Source organism: Rhinolophus sinicus, linkage group LG07 (assembly GCF_036562045.2).
Source record: "Rhinolophus sinicus isolate RSC01 linkage group LG07, ASM3656204v1, whole genome shotgun sequence".
NCBI lineage: Eukaryota > Metazoa > Chordata > Mammalia > Chiroptera > Rhinolophidae > Rhinolophus > Rhinolophus sinicus.
In genome coordinates, this window is record NC_133757.1 from 123,534,879 (window position 1) to 123,556,632 (window position 21,754).

At 40.1% G+C, this 21,754-nt stretch overlaps 2 protein-coding genes across 6 annotated transcripts in view; one reads left to right on the top strand and one right to left on the bottom strand.

The window, feature by feature from the left end:
* The window catches only part of BBS12 (Bardet-Biedl syndrome 12), a 50,630-nt gene extending 41,740 nt beyond the window's left edge, over positions 1–8,890 (bottom strand). For all 4 annotated transcript variants that reach the window (XR_012498229.1, XR_012498230.1, XR_012498228.1 and 1 more), the window contains exons 1-2: positions 8,688–8,890; positions 969–1,028 (exon numbers count right to left, since the gene is read on the bottom strand). The gene's annotated coding sequence lies outside the window, so the exon portion shown is untranslated. The remainder of the gene's footprint in view (positions 1–968; positions 1,029–8,687) is intronic.
* A 94-nt stretch (positions 8,891–8,984) lies between these two features.
* LOC109452463 (centrin-4) lies at positions 8,985–12,556 on the top strand. 2 transcript variants are annotated; one of them, XM_019741397.2, is made up of 5 exons: positions 8,985–9,129; positions 10,389–10,535; positions 10,935–11,063; positions 11,677–11,814; positions 12,021–12,556. In XM_019741397.2, the coding sequence occupies exons 1-5, from the start codon at positions 9,127–9,129 to the stop codon at positions 12,108–12,110; spliced, it is 507 nt and encodes a 168-aa protein (XP_019596956.2). In that variant the 5' UTR covers positions 8,985–9,126; the 3' UTR covers positions 12,111–12,556. The 2 variants fall into 2 exon arrangements, with proteins under 2 accessions (XP_019596956.2, XP_019596955.2); XM_019741396.2 differs by lacking the exon at positions 8,985–9,129 and adding an exon at positions 9,867–10,071.
* Positions 12,557–21,754: the final 9,198 nt, after the last annotated feature.

The following is a 21,754-nucleotide window of genomic DNA, read 5'->3' on the forward strand; positions in this document are numbered from 1 at the left end:
ATGAGTGCCAGACTGAGGCAGAGAGGCCAGTTAAGAATCTTCTATAGTTACCTAGATGAGCTATGTTGAAGGGGGATGGAGGTGAGAGGATAGATTTGGTTATTGATTAGAATATCAAAAGGAAAAAAAGTACTATTTAAAGGCAAGTTCAAGAGCAATTGGACTTTTTCTACATAGTATTTCAGAATTCACATGTAAAACTAATAGGAAGAAGTTACAAGAGAAAGACTTTATTTAGCCCAATAAAGAGAACTTTTCAACAAAATCCCCTCAATTGAAAAGCTGTCTATAATAAAATGGCCTGCCTTGTGAGGTACGCGCTCTCAGTGAAAGTACCAGAGCGAAAACTGCAGACAATGAAAACTTCTCTTCCTCCTTTAAGACATTGTGATTCTTCAAGTAATATTTTTTAACCACAACCTCTTAAATCCAAAATATCAAAGAGCAAACAACTCTTAGACTTTTGCTTTTCCTCCAATCCTAGCCCGACATTTGTTTCTAAACCACCTGCATTCATCCTTGAAGCTCAAGAGCAATCATTGCAGACACGCCTGAGACCAGCAGGAGGCTCTAACACTATTACTCTCAGAGGCAGCTTCCTGCAGACCTCCAAGGACCATGGAGAAAAGCTAGTGCAGTCTAGGGAAACATGGAACGGACTCTTGGAACTCAGTTTCACATTCTCCTTTGTGAGATTTTCAATTCTGTAAACTAAAAGTAACCCTTCACACACTCAGGCATATCCCTAGACGGCATCACAATACGCCACAGGACTCCAGCTTCAATAACCCTGAGACCCGCGGATCTGACAGCGATCTGACCTGACCACGCTTTGGCTGGCCTTCGCCCCGCACCCCATATTACCAATTCTCTCTTTACCCAATTTAAATTCCCGTTGGTCAGTTGCTACCATCACTCCTTTGCACATACACTCTTTTTGCACGTGTCCCTTTCTTGGTTCATCTTACCTTGCAACACTAATCTTGATGAAATCCAATTCTCTCTACTCCATGCTTACCCTGGGGTAGCTGAAAATAAACAGAAAAACACACATAACCATACTGATTGGTGTCATTTTAAGTTCATCACCCCAAACCTCAAGTGGCCCTTAATAGCTCCTGGCAATCTATTTCCCTAGTCTATGTTTTTTTTCTTCTTTTTATGGTTATTGCTTTCTGCGTTTTATTTTTTAAAGTTTTGCCTAGCCCTGAGTAAAAAGACATTTTTCTATATTGCTTCTAAAAAAAACTTTATGGTTTAGGCTTTTTTAAATGGAGGTGAAATTCACGTAACATAACCTTAACATTTTTAAGTGCACAATTCAGTAGCACTTAGTACATTCACAGTGTTGTACAACCACTACCTTTATCTAATTCAAACATTTCTATCGCCCCAAAGAAAACCCTCAGCCATTAAGCAATGCCTCCCTGCTCTCCTCGCCCCAGCCCCTGGCAACCACCCATCTGCTCTCTGTCTCTGTGGATCTACCTATTCTGAATACTTCACATAAATGGAGTCCTACAATACGGGACCTCTCCTGTCTGGCTCGTTTCACTTAGCGTAATGATTTCGCGGTTCATCCACATGGATTACGTGGCAGCACTTCACTCCTCTCTGTGGCTGAGTAACCACTCACTGCAGGTGTGCGTCATTTTGTTTACCATCCATCCGTAGCCGCTGGTGGACATGTGGGTGTTTTCCACCTTTGACTACCATGCACAGCACCACTGTGAACATTTGTGTAAAAGGACTTGAGTACGTGTTGTCAATTCTTTGGGGTACAGAGGAGTGGTCATATGGTAATTCTATTTACCATTCTGAGGAACTGCAAACTGTTGTCTTTAGCAGCTGAGCCACGTCAGCTTCCCACCAGCAGGTACCAGGGCTTCGATTTCTCCATATCCTTACCGTACTGGTTTCCCAGGGCTGCTGTACAAAATGACTACAAACTGGGTGGCTTAAAAGAATACAGATTTATTCTCTTGCGGTTCTGGAGTCAAGGTAGTTGCAGGGCCATGTTCCTTCTGAAGGTTCCAGGGAAGACTCCTTCTTGCCTCTTCCAGCTTCTAGTTGCTCCAGAGGTCCCTGGTTTTCGGCAGCATAACTCCAATCTCATGGCCTTCTTAAAAGACATCTGTCACCAGGGTTAGGGGCCACGCTAATCCAATATTACCTCATCTTAAATAATTACATCTACAAAGACCTTATTTTCAAATAAAGTCACATTCTGAGATTCTGGATGGACATGAATTTTTTTTTGGGGGGGTCATTATTCAATCCAGTACACTTACCACGCTTATTTTGGTTTTGTTTTTTCAGTAATAGACATCTAGTGGATGTAAAATATTTCTCTGTAGTTTTGATTTGCATTTTTCTAATGACTAATGATACTGAGCATCTTTTCATGTGCTTGTTGGCCATTTGTATATCTTCTGTGGGGAAACATCTGTTCAAATCTTTTGCCCATTTTAAAATTGGGTTGTTTGTCTTTTTGTCATTGAATAGTAAGAAGAGTTCTTTATATATTCTGGGTATAAGAACCTTATCAAAATATGACTTGCAAATCATATTTTTCTCTCATTCTGTAGGCTGTATTTTCCACTTTTTGGATAATGTACTTTCATGCATAAAAGTTTTTAATTTTAATGGTCTAATTTGTCTATTTTTTTCTTTGTCACTCATGTTCTTGGTGTTATATCTAAGAATCCATTGCCAAATCCAAAGTCATGAAGATTTAACCCAGTGTTTTCTTCAAAGAGTTTTATATTTTATATTAAGTTCACTGATATATTTTGAGTTGATTTTTGTGTATGGTTGAGGTAGGGGTCCAACTTTAAATTTTTTTTTTTTTTTTTTTTTTTTTTGCATTTGGATATCAAATTGTCCTGGTACCATTTCTTGAAGAAACTATTCTTTTCCCCATTGAGTGGTCTTGGCACCTTTGTCAAAAATCAACTGGCAATAGATGTATAGGTTTATTTCTGGACTTTCAATTCTATTTTATGGGTTTGTATGCCCATCTGTAAGCCAGGACCACACTATTTTGATTACAGTAGCTTGGTAGTAAGTTTTGAAGTAAGGAAGTGTGACTCCTTCAACTTTGTACTATTCGTTTTAGCTTTTACATTTATGTTTACAATTTATCTTAAACTGATTTTTGTAAATGGTGTGAGGTACGGGTTATTTTTTTCCCCTCATGGCTATCCAGCTGCAACAGAATAACTTGTTGAAAAGACAAGACTGACTGACTGCTTTTGTTTTTATTTTCTAACTTGTTTTGAGAGCTTATTAAGTATGAGACACTCTGCATGCATTATGTTATATAATCCTCATGACATGAGGTAGATACTATAATTAACCTATTTTAATGATGTAGAAAACAAAGGATAGTTAAGTAATAGTAAGTAAAAGGTTATGGACTGAAACCCAGGCTTGTCTAAAACCAAAGTCCCATGCTATTAACTACTACACAGTATTTCCTTCTGGCTGCACCTCTACCCAGCACAACAATAATTCACCCTTCTCTTCTGTCCAGTCTTCCATCGCATTCCCACTTCCATCTTCTTCCAAGCCTGCTCATATCATTATACAGATGTGCTCATTTTATTTTCAAGTGGCAGAGTCTTTGTTTATCGTTTCCTTTCTACTATGTTTAAATCACAAGACATTACTAAATAAGTGAAAGAAAAGTCATAAAGAATTTAGGACAAAAGGAAAAAAATCACAGGCTATTTCAAACTTAGTCTATATTTAATTTATGTGAAAAGAAGTTTCCCAGAGGAGACATGAGATTATTTAAACAAAACTAATCTACAAGCAAAAAGTCACATAAAAATGATATCAAAACAAATATTCAAAAAGAGATCTGTTCCAGCATGTGAAGAATCTATTCCAAGTTTCAGTAGTAAATTCAAAAACAAAAACAAATATAAAACAGTCTTAACATTCTTAAGTTTAGAAGCGCTCCTAAATTATTATTTTGAAGTGATTACAACTTGCTATAATTAACATAGAATAAACACTCAAACAAGAATCCCTTATCTTCTAAGAGGCTGAATATAAGAAGAAGAGGGTGAAGGGGTTGGAGAAATAGATAATTTCAAATATGCAAATAGGAAAAGTACCTCCGGCAACTTTTCTTGGCATTGAACCACCACAGTCCGATTGTTGTGCTCCACAGTAACACCAGTGTTTTCCACAAACAGCTCTCGTGTCATGACTGGGATCCCAGACAACTGTACTTGTCAGCTAGTGTTTCTTAACTTTCCAAGTGTGTGATGGAAGAGCAGCAGAATCAGGCTACTTCACTGGGACTTTGAGATCAGAATCTTTCTCTTCCTGAGATTGTGCCTAGTCTTGTCCAAGGTACTTGGTTTAGAACACTAAGACATGAAAAGCTTTTCAGGAGTTGCATTTTTTTTTTTTTTTTAAAAAGTAGTACTTTCTGACAGGTATAATTAGCTTCTTTTCCTCACCAAAACCAACAGTTTGCCTATCTCCAGTCTATTCCTAATACAACAGTCTAGTCAGATCACTCCACTGCTTAAAAATCTCTTATTTGGAAAATAAAATTTTTACTCCTTTGTCTGACACAGGAGTCCCTTTTAAACATTAACTCAGATTTTTTAACTCCTCTGCTCAAAATCTTGCAAAGCCTTTCCATTTCACTCAGAGTGAAAGCCAAAGTCCTTACAATGTGCTCAGAGTCCGCTCTCCTCCCTCCTCCCCTACTTTGTCTCCATCTGCTCTACCCCTGACCACCCTCCTCGCTCCTCCCTTCCGCTCCCAACCTCAGCGTTTCTGTTCCAGTTGTTCCCTTTTCTGGGATGCTCTTCCCTAAGGAAACTACTGCCTCATCACCTTTAAATACTTAACTGTCCCCTTTTCAATGATGCCTACCTACCCAGAACACCTTATTTAACACTGCAGAACCCTCTTTCTCCTCTAGAGTCTGGCCTGCCTTTATCTGCTCTACTTTCTTTTTTTCCATAACACTTACCAGCTTATAAAATAGTTCATAGTCTACTTATTTATGTATTACTTACTGACTCTCTCCCTCTGTTGGAATGTAATTCACAGGAGGCCAATTTCAGTCACTGAGGTATCGCACACACTGAGAATACTGTCTAACACATTGCAGGCACTCAATAAATATTTGATGAGTGAATGAGGGAATGGTTAACACCATCTTTGTTATCTTAAACTGAAGTACAAAACTGACCCAACATTTAACAGATGCCACTATTGGTATTTGTCCACTGGAAATCTAAGGTTCAATCACCGCTGGAATCGACATGATTCCTATTTGGCACTGCCTTCGCTGAGGCCCTTTAATTGCTTCCAAAATGGCTCCTCCTTTACATGGTTGTCAGAATTATCTTAGAAAAGCACTAACCTAGTGACGTCATAGGAATGGCAGCGGTGGGATGGACTTTTTGAGTTCTCCTCTGGATCTCATCACAAATGGGACATCTATAACCCATCAAAGGACTCTCTGCTCATCACGCAGAACAGCTAAGAGACTCGTGCAAAGATTACTTGAAGGGCCCAGCATAACAGGCACAAGATTCCACACACCCAGAGGCCAACTCCAGACCAAACCAGAGTAATCAGTAATCAACAATCTCCTACCAAACAAAAGCCCTGGACCAGATGGCTTTAGAGGTGAATACAAAACGTTCAAAAAAGAATTATCACCTATTCTCCTCAAGCTCTTCCAAAAAATCCAGAAGGAGGGAAGGCTCCCAAACACTTTTTACAAGGCCACTATCACCCTGATCCCAAAATCAGACAAAGACACCACAAAAAAAGAAAACTACAGGCCGATATCTCTAATGAACATAGATGCAAAAATCCTCAACAAAATATTAGCGAACAGAATTCAGCAATACATTAAAAGATCATACACCATGATCAAGTGGGATTCATCCCTGCTATGCAAGGGTGGGTCAACATCTGCAAATCAATTAATGGGAAAAGATATTTGCCAATGACATATCCGATAAGGGGTTAGTGTCACAAATTTATAAAAAGCTCACTCAACTCAACCTCAAAAAAGCAAACAACCCAATTAAAAAATGGGCAGAGGACATGAAGAGACATTTTTCTAAAAAGGACATACAGATGGCAGACATATGAAAAAATGGTCAACCTTAGTAACCATCAGAGAAATGCAAATAAAAACCACAATGAGATACCACCTCACCCCAGTCAAAATGGCTATTATCAATATCAACAAACAACAAGTGCTGGCGAGGATGTGGAGGAAAGGGAACCCTTGTGCACTGTTGGTGGGATTGCAGATTGGTGCAGCCACTATGGAAAACAGTATGGAGATATCTCAAAAATCTGAAAATGGAACTACCTTATGATCCAGCAATTACACTCCTAGGTATCTATCCGGAGAAATCCAAAACTCTAATTCAAAAACATTTATGCACTCTTATGTTTATTCAACACTATACACAATAGCCAAGACGTGGAAACAACCGAAATGCCCATCGGTAGACGACTAGATAAAGAAACTGTGGTATATTTATACAATGGAGTATTACGCAGCCATAAAGAAAGAAATCTTACCATTTGCAACAACATGGATGGACCTAGAGAACATTATTTTAAGTGAAATAAGTCAGACAGAGAAAGCCAAATACCATATAATCTCACTTATATGTGGAATCTAAAGAAGAGAATAAGTCAATGAACTAATCAGAAATAGTTTCGGAGACATAGAGGAAAAACTGAGGGTTGCTAGATGGGGGGTGGGTGGAGATAAGAGGAGGGTGAGGGGATTAGAAAGCAGTCAGTAACCACAAGATGGCCACAGGGTTAAAAAAGTTAATTTGGGGAATGTAATCAATAATGTTGTAAACATTTTGTAGGGTATCTGATGGACACTTGTCCCATTAGGGAGACCACCTCAGGGAAGATGTAGATGCCTGATCACTGCACTGCACTGTACACCTGAAGCTGAAGCTGAACAATAATGAATGTCAACTACAAATTTATATATGTGTGTATATATATATATATATATATATAGTTACAAGAAGCGTAGTACAGCATTAGGAATAGAGACAGTAGAAATGTAATGGCTCTGTGCGACGTCAGAGGGATAGTGGATGGGGGAGGAGGGTTGACACAGTGTGAGGGATATAAACGATAAACGTCTAAGTATTACTTTGTTTGGTGCACCTGAAACTAATAATAATAATAATAATAAAAGAACTTTTCTGGGTACAGTTTGCATAGTTCTTATCTTAGAACTTGAGAAAGTTTACATAAACTACTAAGACATTACCAAATATAACCATGCGGAGAAGTCAGAAAACTTTATTAGAACCTAAATAAAGGCTCATAAATAAAATCTACCTTTTATTACAAAAAAAAAAAAGCACTAACCTAAAAGATCACTGCCTAAAAATATCTATTTACCTTAGAAAATAAAGTCTTTACTTCCTAGCTCTAGCTTGGTGTCCCATAATCTGACCTCAATCTAATTTGTAAAACTCATTTTCCGCCTTTCCTTATAAACCCATGATCTTGCCACACTAAAACTTACATTTATTTTCACTTTTGTACATGTTATACTCTGATTTAGATACCCCCACCCTTCCATTCTTCCCCTTGGTAAATGCTGTAAGTCTTTCAAGTTCCAAGGCAAATCCCACATTTTTGAAACAGCCCTCTCCAATGCCCCAGGGGGGAGAATTGTCTTCTGTGCTCTCCAAGCACTTTCTACACACATCTTAAAGCGCTTAGCACCCTGAATTACAAACAATGTATTTATGTCTAATTTATGTCTCACTATTTGTGCGTTCCTTGCGTTTATTCATCTTTATACTTAGTTCCTTCCAAACTCACCAAATAGATGGCATAGTACATGGCACGTAGAAAGCATTAAACAAGTTTTAAGTCACAACTATATTTACTGTATTGGCGAGTCAGCAACAAACTTGAAAATGGAAAAAAAATTTTTTTTAAATTTTAAGAGACATCACCTCTTCCCACCAAGAAGTCAGAGGTCCACTTCAGTCCTTGTCCCCTGCCCTTCAGCCTGGTCCCTGACCAGATTCTGGGCTGGGCAGAACCAGCAAGTTTGGGCCACTGGACAAGAACTTGCTTTGGTTTACAGCAGTTATATGGGCGTCTAAATCCTGGCAGTTACAGGGTCAGCTGGATTATCAGGCTACCTGTGTCCAACTCAAGTGTGCGGATTTAGGCTGGATGTGGTTGGGCAGCCAGCGCTGTCTCGGGATTCAGCCAATGGAATGGCTGGGGGAGAGGGTGATAGCGACGATGGGTGGGGCCAAAGTCCTACCCGGCAAATGCAAGCTACAACCCTGGTAAAAACTGTTCTGTCCTATGTAGTGAGGCTTCAAGAGCATCCCAAGACCCCCTGCCCCCATACCCACTTCCTTGCAACCGCACCGCGTGCCCCCAGATGTTGCCAACCACGGGAGGAGACAAGTGGCGAAGCAAGCACTGTGGAAGCTGCCCCAGCGACGCGTCCCCTCGACCACTGGTAATCCCGCTGGACGTTTCACCAAAGCTGGACCAATTCACCCAGGCCCACCAGGCGCTCGATTCTCACCCTTTCCCGGAGCGAATTGGTCAGAAAAGCAAACAAGGGCTCCCCACGTCTCCACCAAAGACTTAACAGTCACCGGAAGCACCTCGCCACTAACCTCGCTCTTTTCTCCAGCCCCACCGGAGGCTCCAGTCCTCGGCTTTCCACCGTCAGACACGTTCTAGGAGACACCAGGACGCAGAAGAGCTCGGGCGAAGACGCCCCCATCCACATTCTGCGCATGTGCGAAGGGCGGGGCAGAGCGGGCCAGGCCGCTGGGCCTGGTCGCTAAGAAACCAGACGGAAACTTCCGCTTAACCGTAGACGTGAAAGGTAAAGTGTCGCGCTATTGGTAGAGAGTATAGAGGGGGGCTGGCCTCAAGGGCCTTTCTTTCTGACCATTGGGTGAAATGACTGTCAATCGTTGGGAGGGCGGGTCTGCACGAGGTCCGTGAGAGCGGCCTTAGCAACGACTACCTACAGGCACAGGCTACTGTTGGGCTGCGCAGCGGGCGGGTGAGGACCTGGGCTCCCGGCTGAGGACGCCGGTGGGCGACATGGTGAGTGTGCAGCTGTGACATCCTGTTGGGGCTGGGCCTAGGGCTGTATTCCCGGAGCAAGGAAGGAATTTTGATTAGTTCATGAAATGTTATTCGCCTCCTTTTCATGATCCTCGAGCGTTATTTGTAGCCCCTCCGCTCATCGCCAAATAGAAGCGCATTGCCCGAGGTTCTCGGGACAGAGGAGCAGTTGTCCTATTCATCTTTTCCCTCATCAACCCCATCAACCGCTGACACCAACAGTCTACAATAGGTGATGGGTGCCCTGCTGGAAACAGAAACCACTCTTTAGCCAGAAAGGAATTGAATACAAGAATAAGATTCTAACCACTGATGGATGGATGGCCTGGGTCTCTAGGAAAGACATCCTGAACTCAAACACTGCCTGGCCAGGCCAGGGGGACCTAAGGCTCTGCCCCTGTTGGGAAGGTGAGGATTCCGAAGGCTGCCACACCAGGGTGCCTGCAGTCCAGGGATCAAGAATCGGCTGCGACCACAACTAACGCTGAGCACATGAAGCTGGCGACTAGAGACACAGGAACACCAAGTTCAGTTGCTGTCTCTGCCACCACTGCTTCTTGCCTCGAAGCTGGGGACGAGATACCCAAATGTGGCTGCAGAAGTAACTGTGACCTCGCTTGCCGGCAGAAAAGCAAATAGCAGGAAGATGACCTCCACCTTCCCTGGGTACTGATGATGGACGCAACATTTATTCTTACTCGGATCCCTGAAGTAGTTTTTCACCTGGAAAATGTTTTTTTGTTTGTTTGTTTGTTTTTGTTTTTTTCATTTCTCAGCCTTTGCACTATAGAAAAGTATGCTAGAAGGTGGGAAAGGATATTATGTGCCAATTAAGCATATTCCACGATATAAACCAATTTTATGATGAGACATTTAGGCACAATGAAAGGTGCCTTTAACATCGCTTTTCAGATATACCCAGTAAGTCCGACTGTATTCTGATATAGCATCTACTGTTCTCGCATGCCTTCCTGTGGCTCTTCTCCCTCTCAAAAGGGACAAATTCGAAGGAAAAACCCAATTAGTAAAAAAGAACCAGGCTTTCCACTAAGATATTAACAACTAAAAGCACAAATGTTAGCAAAGGAAAACAGGGAAATTGCCAAGGTTCATTATATAGTAGGGAAAAGGATATTTGAATATGCTTATTGTATTTAATTAGTTCATCAGTTATTCTGGTTCTGGTAACTTTTCCAGTCAAATAGTTTCTCTTTCACCGGCATGTGTGTTTATTACAGGCATCCAACAACTGCACAAATTCAGACCAATGGAAGAAACGAGCAGCAAAAATTGAATTGAATGAAACCCAAAAACAAGAAATTAAAGAGGCCTTTGACTTATTCGATGTTGATGGGTCTGGAACCATAGATGTGAAAGAATTGAAGGTTCTGAAATTACTTCTAATTCAAGAACATTTTTAAAACCATATCATTTAATTGTGGCAGTCTTTAAATCTTTAACAGTAGCCTTCTGAAAGCTTGAAGGGACTTATAAAGTCCCTTCCATGCAGACACCTGCCTTGCACGGACAAAACAATATCTTGTTAAGCATTTTATTCTTGTTTTGTAAATGAATTGGCCAAAGCCCAGGGTGTGACAGTGAGATATTCTATGATATAATAAGATTGGAAAGCCTGCTGAGCCGACTGTCTAGGTTTATACCAAGTCCATAGTAAAAAAAAAAAAAAAAAAAGAATAAAAAAAATGAATCTAGTTATTAATAGGTAATTTAAAAGCTAGTAATGATATTGTGGCATATTATAATTTACTTGCTTCCTATTTCAGATTGCAATGCAAGCCTTAGGATTTGAACCAAAGAAAGAAGAAATTAAAAGAATGATAGCTGCAATCGACAAAGAAAGAACTGGCACCATCAGTTTTGAAGACTTTTTTGAAATAATGAGTGTAAAAATGGTATAGTAATTATTCTGTTTATCAAAGAAATACAAGCAACAGCCTTCTCCATTTTTTGGCTGGAACAATGACAGGTTTCACAGACAAAGAATTGGAACTAGGTCTTTAAAGATGGGTGGGCTTTAGACAGTAGGAACAGCAGGATTAAAGATGTTTTCCAGGTAGTAATGAAGACTGCCAGCATGGAGAAGAGGTTTTTGTTAGGAAATACTGTAATAGGACATATGGCTGGAGAGAGAGAACGGGCCAGCATTTGGAAGCCTTGAAACCCGCAGACCTTCACTAAGTGCCTATTTTTGCGAGGCCCTGTTCTTGGGAACGTTGAGACAACCTCCCTGCTCTCTTGGAGCTTACACTTTTAGTAATGGATCTCAATTATTGGTGTCAATAAGAAATACATCCTCTTCACCATCTCGTTCCTCTTCCCCTGCAATAAAACCTGAGTTTAAATACCTTAAGAGTAAATGTGAGCGCACTGGCATAATTTTAAAAGAGCAATAAGTGAAGTCAGACGTCAGCAACCTGGTACACTGTTGCTCTATGCAAAGGCCTGTAAGTCCAGCTTGGTAGGATAAATAAAGACTAATGACATTAGTTGTTTCTGTTTTTAAAGAGTGAAAAAGATGAAAAGGAAGAAATACTGAAGGCTTTCAAGTTATTTGATGACAACAACACTGGAAGTATAACATTAAACAATATAAAAAAGGTTGCTAAGGAACTAGGGGAAAATTTAACAGATGATGAGCTTCAGGTAAATTTTACTTATTTTTATAACTAATTTACATATGTGATTATATACAATTATAATTTATATATATTGTAATTTATATTCTTTAGTTGTATTCATAAGTACATTTAAAATAAAATTGTTTTGAGTATATATTTGGATATTCATTTATATCAAATTATTCATTTTTAATAGATTTTTACATATCATATTTGCATTTTGTTTTACAGGAAATGCTTGATGAAGCTGATCGTGATAGGGATGGAGAAATAAATGAGGAAGAATTTTTGAGAATGATGCAAAAGACCAGTCTTTATTAATACTGTTTTTGGTTCCTTCTGAAAGTTAACAAATTTGTATTTGTTATACGGTTCCATAATATCTGAATATTCATTTTCAATTTTCAGTTTATATGCACAAATTGGTCTCTTGATGTCTAATCCATGTGAGAAGTTATATGTTTCTACCAATGTGTTGTTAAATATACAACATCAAGAAACAAAGAAAATGTAATGATATCTTTGAACCATGAATCCTAGAACAGTATTAATTCCAACTGCTATTATTTTTAGAGCCCATGGTCCAAAAACTTAGAATTTTTAAAAGTTTAATGAAATTGGCCCCACGTGCAAATCTATTTGGTTAACAAACCATACTTTCCCTATTATTTTCCTTTTGTGCAACTCTTTAAAAACGGATGAGCATTTGCTTTTTCTTAAGTTATTCAAATATGTAAAGTATTAAATAAAACTGTCTGGCAACTACATTATTTGCAATTGAGCAGTTTTTAAATTTAATTTCTCTGAACTTTCGTTTTCTCACATGTAGTCAGATGGAGCTAATACTACCAGCTGGTAGTAAAACTGCTCAATTGCTCATAGATACGAAATAAAACAAGGGTTTTAGTTCTTATATCCTGACTCTTCATTCGGCTGCTTCCCTGTGGATAAAACACACACCAAGTTCAGAGTTCTAAATAAAAGGCTCCTTCCCTTTCAAGCCTCAGCTCTCTCCATAGACAATTATTTTCACCAGTGTTGCAGAGGATGCATATACATGCGAATATATCTACAGAATTAATTCTGACAAGTGAAATAGGTCAAAAGCCGTCATGTGGGGTGTCATGCGGGGTCTCTGGTCCCGCTCCCCGCATAAGAATGCAGGATATCGCGAGACCAAAAAGGAACACCAACGGAGCCACAGATAGGGGAGTCATACCACTATATTCTCGCTGGGGACACAGAAAGCAGGAGCCACATGATCCGTAATCTGCCATCCACTTCTCTGCCAACCGACCCCACTTGCTAGCTGCAATCCGCGCTTGCCAGCTCAGCCACGGCAGTTACATCAGTGACTAATGGCTAACCGGTAACAGCTGATGGCCAACTAGTCACAGCTGATGACCATCTACTACCCAAACCAGCATCTTCCCAACTGAGGCCGAGAGCCTGGAAACTGCTCTGTGGGATTCTGTCCCCACAAAAGCTATATACATTTTAATTTAAACATTTTTATTCTGATAATTGCCTTATAAATTTTTGCCAAATTACATTCCCAACAGTATATGAAATGCCCATTCTTTGACAAATTATTACCAAACTTTTGACTTCTACCAATCTGACAAGTTGCAGGTAATATTTCATTGTAGTTTTAATGTTCATTGTCTTTTCTTGTTCAGGATCTATTTTTTCCTTTCTGTGTATTGTCTACCCACATCCTTTGCCTAATTTTCTATTGGATTTTAAAAATGGATTGATTTGTAAGAGCTCTTTGTATACAAAGGAAATTAATCTTTGTCATATGTGTGTTACATGCACTTTTCTGTTGTCTTTTTACTTTGATTATGGTTCAGCATTTCAATTTTAAGGAGTTTACTTCATGCAATGATTTCTACAGATGTTCAAACTATGCAACAGTAAGATGGCAGGGATTTGTCTTTTCAACAGTATTCTCACAAGGCTTATAGAAAACGTAACTTTAGTTGCCCCACCTGAGGAAAAAAAACAACAAACAATCCGATTGAAAAATGGGCAGAAGACCTGAATAGACATTTTTCCAAGGAAGACATACACATGGCCAACAGGTACGGGCAAAGATGCTCAACATCACTAGCTATTAGGGAAATGCAAATCAAAAGCACAATGAGCTATCACCTCACACCTGTGTGAATAGCTGTTACCAAAACAAGACATATTAGAATGTAGAGAAAGTGAGGCCTCACTCCCAGGACCTAATATGGCTGTGTCTTGACAGAAAGCCCAGGAAATGTACCGAGCCCCCAGTGCCGGTTAGTCTCGCCCTGAACTCTAATTTCAGTCTTTGCAGCGCTGCACAGCTACCTAACTCAGCTAAGCACCTAACCCTAAGCACCTGTAATGCAGGAGATAGCCAGTGATGGAGGGAGGAGAGGATTTAGACGATTTTTTTTCATTTCACTTCACCTTGAATCCCTGCTCTCTGTAAATTTTCCTCTCAAGTTCTAGGCACTTTGGCAGCCCCCAAATTCCAACGTTTCTCCTCAGCCCAACAGATTCCTGTCTTTCTGTTGAGACCTATTTCCCCTGTTGTGAACTGGAACCTGCCCTCAGAGAAAAGACGAAGTGGGTGTGGGGCGCCCCTCCAGCACTATCTTCTCCCAGCCTCTGCTTTCCAGTCCTGCCCCAACTGGGTGCTTCCAGTTCTTTCACTCAGTAGTCGTTTCATATATTCACTTTTATGGTTGTTTTCATCAGGAACATTAGTTCCTCACATCTTGAACCACAAATGCAAACATTATTTTTAGGAAAATAAACCCGACTCACGACAGTGAATTGGAATTGGGGGGGAGGGGGGGCTGCTGGCTGAAAGGCCAGTTGGGAGGCGACCGCAATCATTAAAGCAAGAGATGGAGAGGGCCTGACCACCGAATAGCTGCATCTGGTTTGGCAAAAAGAGGTTCGATTCAAAGCTTTCATTCCTGCGTTCCTGTTTATATTCAGAGGACTCTGATGAAATAGCAACGTGTTAAGGACAGTCACTGAGTACGTGCTACGTGAGAGGCACTGCTCTACCTGCTCCATACGGCTTTCTGGTTCAAGTCCTGTGCTTACTGGATACCATTATCGTCCCTCTGACTGTACGGATGAGGAAAGATACAGACGGGTTAAGTGACGAGCTCACCATCACAGGGACAGTAAACGGCGCATGTGGACTCTGAGCCAGGCCTGCTGGCCCCACCCTCGGCTCTGAACCCCTCTGCGTGGCTACGCTCATCACCCCTTGTCAGGTGTTACCTTTACACGGCAGAGGTGACCCCTCATATTCTCAAACGGAGAGAGGCAGAAAAGTGAATCCGGTGGTAGTTTTTGTTGCTTGGAAAAGTGAGTGAAGTCACACATAAGTAAGGGATAAATCTGGAGAAGTGAAATCAAAGAAAAGATAAGTTTTTAAAATGAAAGAATATATTTGAGTCTTTGTAAAGTCTATAGTAGAGAGTCATAATGTGGCCAAGAGCTGGCAGTCAAGACAAGCAAATAACTGGGACGATCAGAGCATTCTCTGATTATAGTGATAAAAGTTATTATTTGACAATTCACATATGGGCATTGCCCCCCAAGTCACTTTCCGTTGCTTTCTTGGTGATGATTCATTTTAACCAATTTTAAGTACAAGTTTAAGTATTTGTTAAACGTATGAAAGAGGAAGTACAATTGTAACATTAAGAGCTCCTATCATTTCATCTAACCCACTGAAATCAGCAGGTTGGTCATACATGATGGAGCGTGGAGGTCACGCCACTAGAGGGCGTCGAGGTCTTGTCTCAGTTTGATGTGTGAGGTGCGGTTTGTTTTATGCTTATTTTGATAGATTGATATAAATTAGTCGAAAGATTTAAAGAAAGATCAAAATTAAAGATGTAATTTATCAAGCATAATTTGGGAAAATTTTATAGAAATTGTATTATTCCGTAACTCCCTTGGTAGCTAATACTTATGTTAATGAAAAGTCAAGATTTTCACTTAAAACCAATCTGACACTATTCAAAATATAAACCATGGAATTATGAGGGCAAAATATATTACTTGAATATTTTTTAAAGATATTTTTCCCTCCAATCCAATGTTGCAGGCGTTTGACATTTTCCTCTGACTAGAAGAGGTAAGAATTCAATTGCTTCACATAAAAATGACTCTGAAAAGAGACTCCCTAAACTGGTGACTTCTGGGGGAGGAAGGTGTGAATTGGGAGAGGGTGAAGATGTTTGCTTCTTACTCACCATGCCTAGGTGAATTTTTATGAACATAAATTTTATAATTTAAATAAAAAGTAAAAAATTCAACTGCGTTTAAAAACTAGGTTAGGAAGATAACATGTGTAAAAATGAATTAGAAATGTAAGTCCAAGTTTATATAATCTGCTTAAATATTTATAAATATCGAGTCCAAGTAATATTAATAAGCATTCTACACTACAACATTAAAAAGGAAGGAAGGGTGTTGGTTACACTGTACACTTCAGCACCTCCTGTTGTATAATAGTCACATATGGGCTCCGAGGTCTTCAAAAATGAAACTCCTTTAATTTGTTCTAGCCCCAAATATACCATTTGTGTTGAGAACACAACACTTCTTTTCCTTCACACTTAACAACAGTGTCAATAACACAGTTCTACAAAAAAGTGACATAAACAAAAGAATTAACTGTACATAAACAAAGAAATACCCATAGTCAAAATAAATTATGTTCTGGCTAAAGTCCTTTAAATGAATTTTAAACTAATGAAAAAAATAGGTATACTATATTCTATTCTTTCTTTTTTATTAGAAACATGTAAATACCTTTTACTTCTCTTGGAAATATATTGGGGATAAATCAAATATCAAACCATATAAAATTCTGAAGTAAAAAAAAACCTATAAATGCCATGTAGCGACCCCACACTCTCACTTATTAAACACCCCTGAACTGCCGTGTGCTGAGGAGTGTTCAATGATAAAGAGTCATGGCGTTCAAGCTTTCACTGCTAACCAAATAAAAAAGGCACCCTTCTTGCACTAAGGACTGGACTTAAAACATTCTTTCCATCAACCCAATAGGGGAAAGTCATAGAGGCGTGAGGCCAGAGGACCAGAGGATGCAAATGTTTTGTCAGGCATGTTGAAAGAAGACAACATTCTAGGAATACTGCTTATTCAGATATAACTTAAAATGAATTTTGAACAATCAGATTAGCAGATGGCTAAGTTGTTTTGTTTTGTCTTTTGCAAATAGAATTAAGGGCTCTGATGATGGAAGCAATTTTGGGACAGACTATAGAGAATCAGCAGAATCCAGGTAATGAAAAAAGACAGCAGTTTGATCTGAGCAAGAGGAAAGACCATTTTCTTACCTATGTCTGGCTAAGCATGGTGTGTGGGTGTGTGTGTTCATGCATGCACATGTGTGCCAGTCATTGTGTGAGAATAATACCACCTTCCCTAAACTGTGTATTTTTGATAAATACATAGTATGAAATTGTGCATAAATCATATTTTGTTATTCCTCAAAATAAATTCAGTTCTTCTCCTTGAAGTGCTTTTACTTATTTTTCATGAAACGTAGGTTAAAGAATTCCATCAGGTGTCTGAAATAGTTGACACTACTTAATTAATGCAGCCAAATTCCGTACCCCAACTATGTAAAACTTGATAAAGCGCACGTGTTAAACAGGCTTATTTTTGTCTGAATATGTTAGGTATTACAGCATAAAATTCATCCTTAATGTCCCTGAATATTTCCTACCCATCGTTTCAATATTATGTAATCGAATCCTTCAGGTCATCCATTTTTCAAAAATTCAATTATTTGGATTAACTTGGAAATTCAGTATATTGGCAACTGTACATCTCATGCTGTACATCTATGTTGAACAGTACTAAAGATCTATCTTACAAAGACTATAAATGTGCTAATTAAAATCTTCGAGCCAAAGTTAATTATTATCATTAAAACCTCCATTTTAAAGCCTCTGCCAACTTCTCAATCGTTTTGGAAAACGTCCAGAACAGTGATCTCGTTTCCTTATATCCTTTTTTTTCAAAAGTGGAAAATCTGAACTCTTCTAAGCAGGCCTGGTACCTGTAAGCAAAACAGGTAACACGTTACCACGGGTATGATTTGGGGACAGGGAAGGCCAAAGGGTTCAAATGTGCTCTTCCACAGTTGGACGCGACTTGGATTATTTCGGGGTTAGATGCTGAAGTTGGAGCCATTGTCTCTACAGAACACAATTAACAGAGAGACAGAATACGCCGTGGAAAAAGACAGACAACTAGTTTCTAATCCTCCAGTCCCTGTTTAACCAGACTGGACCCTTTGGCCCAGTCACTCAAACTTTCCTGGGCAGCATCAAAAGGTAGAAAAGAAAAGCATCTGTCTGAGCAGCACTGTGGTACTGCTGAAAACCCAAAGGATAAAACAAAACATCTTCTACGTATGAAATATATGAAACCTACAGTAAATAATGTATCAGGCACCATGCATTTACCACCCTGACTTAAAAGATACAAACAATTTGCTGAGATTGCACAAATCCCATTTGTTATTAAGAAATAAAACATTACAGATACAGCAAAAGTTACTCTCTTGCCTCCGCTATCATTTTCCTCTTTCTTCTCAGAAGTAGTTGGTGTGTATTATTTCCAGGCAATTGTCTGTACTTTTACCCTATGCGTATGTATCCCTAAAGTGATAAACTATTATTTCATGTGTTTCAAATTTTATCATAGCATGTATAAATACCTTATACAGCTTGAGATTTTTGCTTTACATGATATTTTTGAAATTTATTTACACTGACCCATGTTAATATTGTTCATTCAACTGCTCGATAGCATTTTGTTACATGAACAAACAGTTTATTTCTGTACAGGAAGTTGTTCTCATATTTTTACTATTAGGAACAACACTATAATAAACATCCTTACGTTTCCTTCATCATAACAGCTTTTCTAAGACAGCCACTGTCGTGGTCAGCTCGGGCTGCCGCAGACAGGTGGTTTAAACAACAGAAACTTATTTTCTCACACTTCTAGAAGCTAGATGTCTGAGATCAGCCTCGTCAGGTTCTGTGAGAGCTCTGTTGTTGGCTTGTAGAGGTCACCGTCTAGCTATGTCCACATGGCAGAGAGGGGGAGAGGGAGAGAGATCGCTCCACCTCTTCTTATCCTGTCAGTTAGAGCTTCACCTTTCTGACCTCATGTATCCTTAATGACCTACTAAAGACCCCATCTGCAGGCAGTCATATGAGGGCTTCACCATGGGAATTTGGGGGGACGTCATTCAGTCTATTGCTGGTTGCATGGGATCTGCATCTCCGACTTTTCTAGATATTTCCAGATTTATTTCCAAGGTAGTTGTAATAATTTACACACCCCACCACAAGTACATAGCTAGTAGAATATTCTTAACTAGAAGAACTTAAAAATCCCAAATGGCAGGTAGAGGGTACAACCCTTTCAAATTGCAGCTTCCTTTTCCTATCCCACCAATAGCTGGTGTCTTCTTCCCAGTAGCTGTCGAAATGTGGGCTTCTGCCAATCAGTTCTTTCATCTGCAGGTTGGCATTGCACGGACGGGTCTGTTCTCTTCTGTAATCCCAGTCGGAGGAACACGGACCTGCTCAGCCCAAGGCGTCTCACTAGGGCTCGGTGGTGTGGAGCCGAGCCAGGCAAGGGGTTCGGAGTCAGTGCTTGAGTTCTTCCCAGAAGAATCCGGGTCCTGCTTGCTGGGAACAAATGATACAAATAGAGCCTCAAGTCCATCGCAGTAGAGGCCCCCATGCTCCACACAATCTCCGTGCAGTTGTGAAAAGCCAGTGTTCTTTGACCTCCACAGGAATTTCTTTCTGTTTTTCCAATAGGATATTTAATTTTCCTGAAAAATGGTTTAAGCAGCATTGGAGTCCCCCCCCCCCCCCCCCCCCGTGTCTGCCTGCTCCTAATTTAGCATTTCTTCAGCACTCAGGAATCCTATTTTCCTTCTGTCAACGTGATTCCTTCTCCTGAAAACACAGGGAAGTTTCATTTGCCCCCCCTGAGTACTTGTCTGAATAGAGAAAAGTCTGATTAGAGAAAGAGATGGTTTCTTATGTTTCAATCATGTAGACAGTCTATGAATCAAAAGGGATTTTTTCAGAGTGAGTTAAACAATCTATTTTCCTTCCCGTATGTGTCACCATTTTTCTGGAAACTCTTACTTATCAGGTAAAACGTTACTTAGGGAGGTTCTCTGACAACTTAAGCGTGTTCTATGCTGGATCCCACAGTGAAGCCAGAAAGCTGAAAGTGTTTGCCGCTCATTTCCGTGGCGACTGTCTGAAGTGCCAAATATGGGATCATCGTTTCGCTGTAGGACTCAGCAGAAGAAGGAACTGAGTGGTGAGGAAAACCCCTTTTAGTCAGAAATTTTTCTTTAGGAGGTCAAGACCTTTAAAAAATTAATGGAAAAGTACCAAATAATATCTTTACATATATGTCTTTTTAACGCTGCGTTGCTCTTAGTTAGGGAATTTTACATTTGTGTGTCATCATGAATCCATTTCCCCTTCTTTGTCCCATGCTTTCTCTTTCCGTGTCTGTCAGTCTATCCATTCCTTGTTCTTTCCCCTGTAACTTGTTGCCTCTCTAACCCAGCAGGAACTGGAAAAATATTTTAAAAAGTACTATGAGCAATGAACCAAAACATACCTACCCAAGCAGGGCTTTACCTTCCTCACATTATCTGGAGAAAAAGAAAGTTCTCTGAGCAGGGGTCAACGTGGGGCAGCTGAACAGTTTTCCAGCACATTCTGCCTTAGATCTTTATTATTTAATCTCAAAGACTGTGAATTTTTAGAGCCTTTCTCTCATATTCAAATACGATCTTTTTGGATAACCTACCATTATCTTTGGCACACACACACATACACACACACGCACACAAATCAAGAAATCACTAGAATGTCTCCCTTACTGAAGGAAGGGGCATATGTCCACGCCACACTATTAGAGAATATGCATAATACACATGAAAAGACTTTAGTTTGAAGTCGTCGCCACCTTCGGAGGAAAACTTGCACATGTGTGTAGATCAGGCTGTTTGGCTTTTGCTGGGCACAGCTTTCGTTTGTACTCCCTAGGAGCTCACGCCACCTGTCATCCAGAGGTGAGGGCTGACAGTGGCCCTTACAAGTATTTGAACTGTATGTAAGACCTGATATATAGATTTAAACTCATTTTTACATACCAGCTATATTAAAGGAAGAAGGCTGGAAAAATAGGTGTCGATGGCAATAACACTAAGAAAGTCTTAGTTTAATAATGAAATATTTAGTAGTTGATGGTTCCTTTATAATATTATAGCCCACATTCTATAAGCAGTGAAAGAGAGTTTACCGTGACTTGTAAACTCTGAATAGTAGTTTTTCTATGATTTCTAACAGATATCTATGGCTATGGAGAGAAATGGCTTTCAGAATGAACTTAAGACACCCTCCATGCATTTCAGATAACAGGGCAGGTGCTAAGCAAGGGCCAGGACTGCGTCCCCACCTTCTCCAAAGCTTTGGAGGAGGGACATCTCAGAAGAGTGTGTGCTGGAGCCCACCTCCTCCGGGAGCTGCCTGACCTGGGGACCCCACCCTCCTTCTCAGTCTCCTGACAGGTGGTGGCTCTGTCACTGGAGTGCTTGTGGAGTGACCAAAAGGAGTGCCAGGCTCAGACACATGCCCATTTCTGTAATTCAGAAAGAAGAGTATTTTGATCTGTTTTAAAGAGAACTGAGTCACTCGTACCTGCAGGAGGTGCAGGGATATGTCTGGCCCTGGGGTACCAGGACCAAATTCTGCCAGGGCTTTCTCTTTTCCCTGCTTCTTTCAGAGTCCCTGCTTCTTTCAGAGTCCCTGCTCTCCCACAGCAGAGCAGACGAGCCTCTTCCACACAGAAGTAGGCTGTCCACTGCACCAAAG

What these genes read in the sequence shown, in the direction of transcription:
- LOC109452463 (XM_019741396.2), top strand. Translation starts at nt 10,012, where the DNA reads ATGATGAGACATTTAGGCACAATGAAAGGTGCCTTTAACATCGCTTTT. An exon ending in AAATAATGAGTGTAAAAATG is followed by an intron (nt 11,064 to 11,676) that starts GTATAGTAATTA and finishes CTGTTTTTAAAG; the next exon opens with AGTGAAAAAGATGAAAAGGA. An exon ending in TAACAGATGATGAGCTTCAG is followed by an intron (nt 11,815 to 12,020) that starts GTAAATTTTACT and finishes TTTGTTTTACAG; the next exon opens with GAAATGCTTGATGAAGCTGA.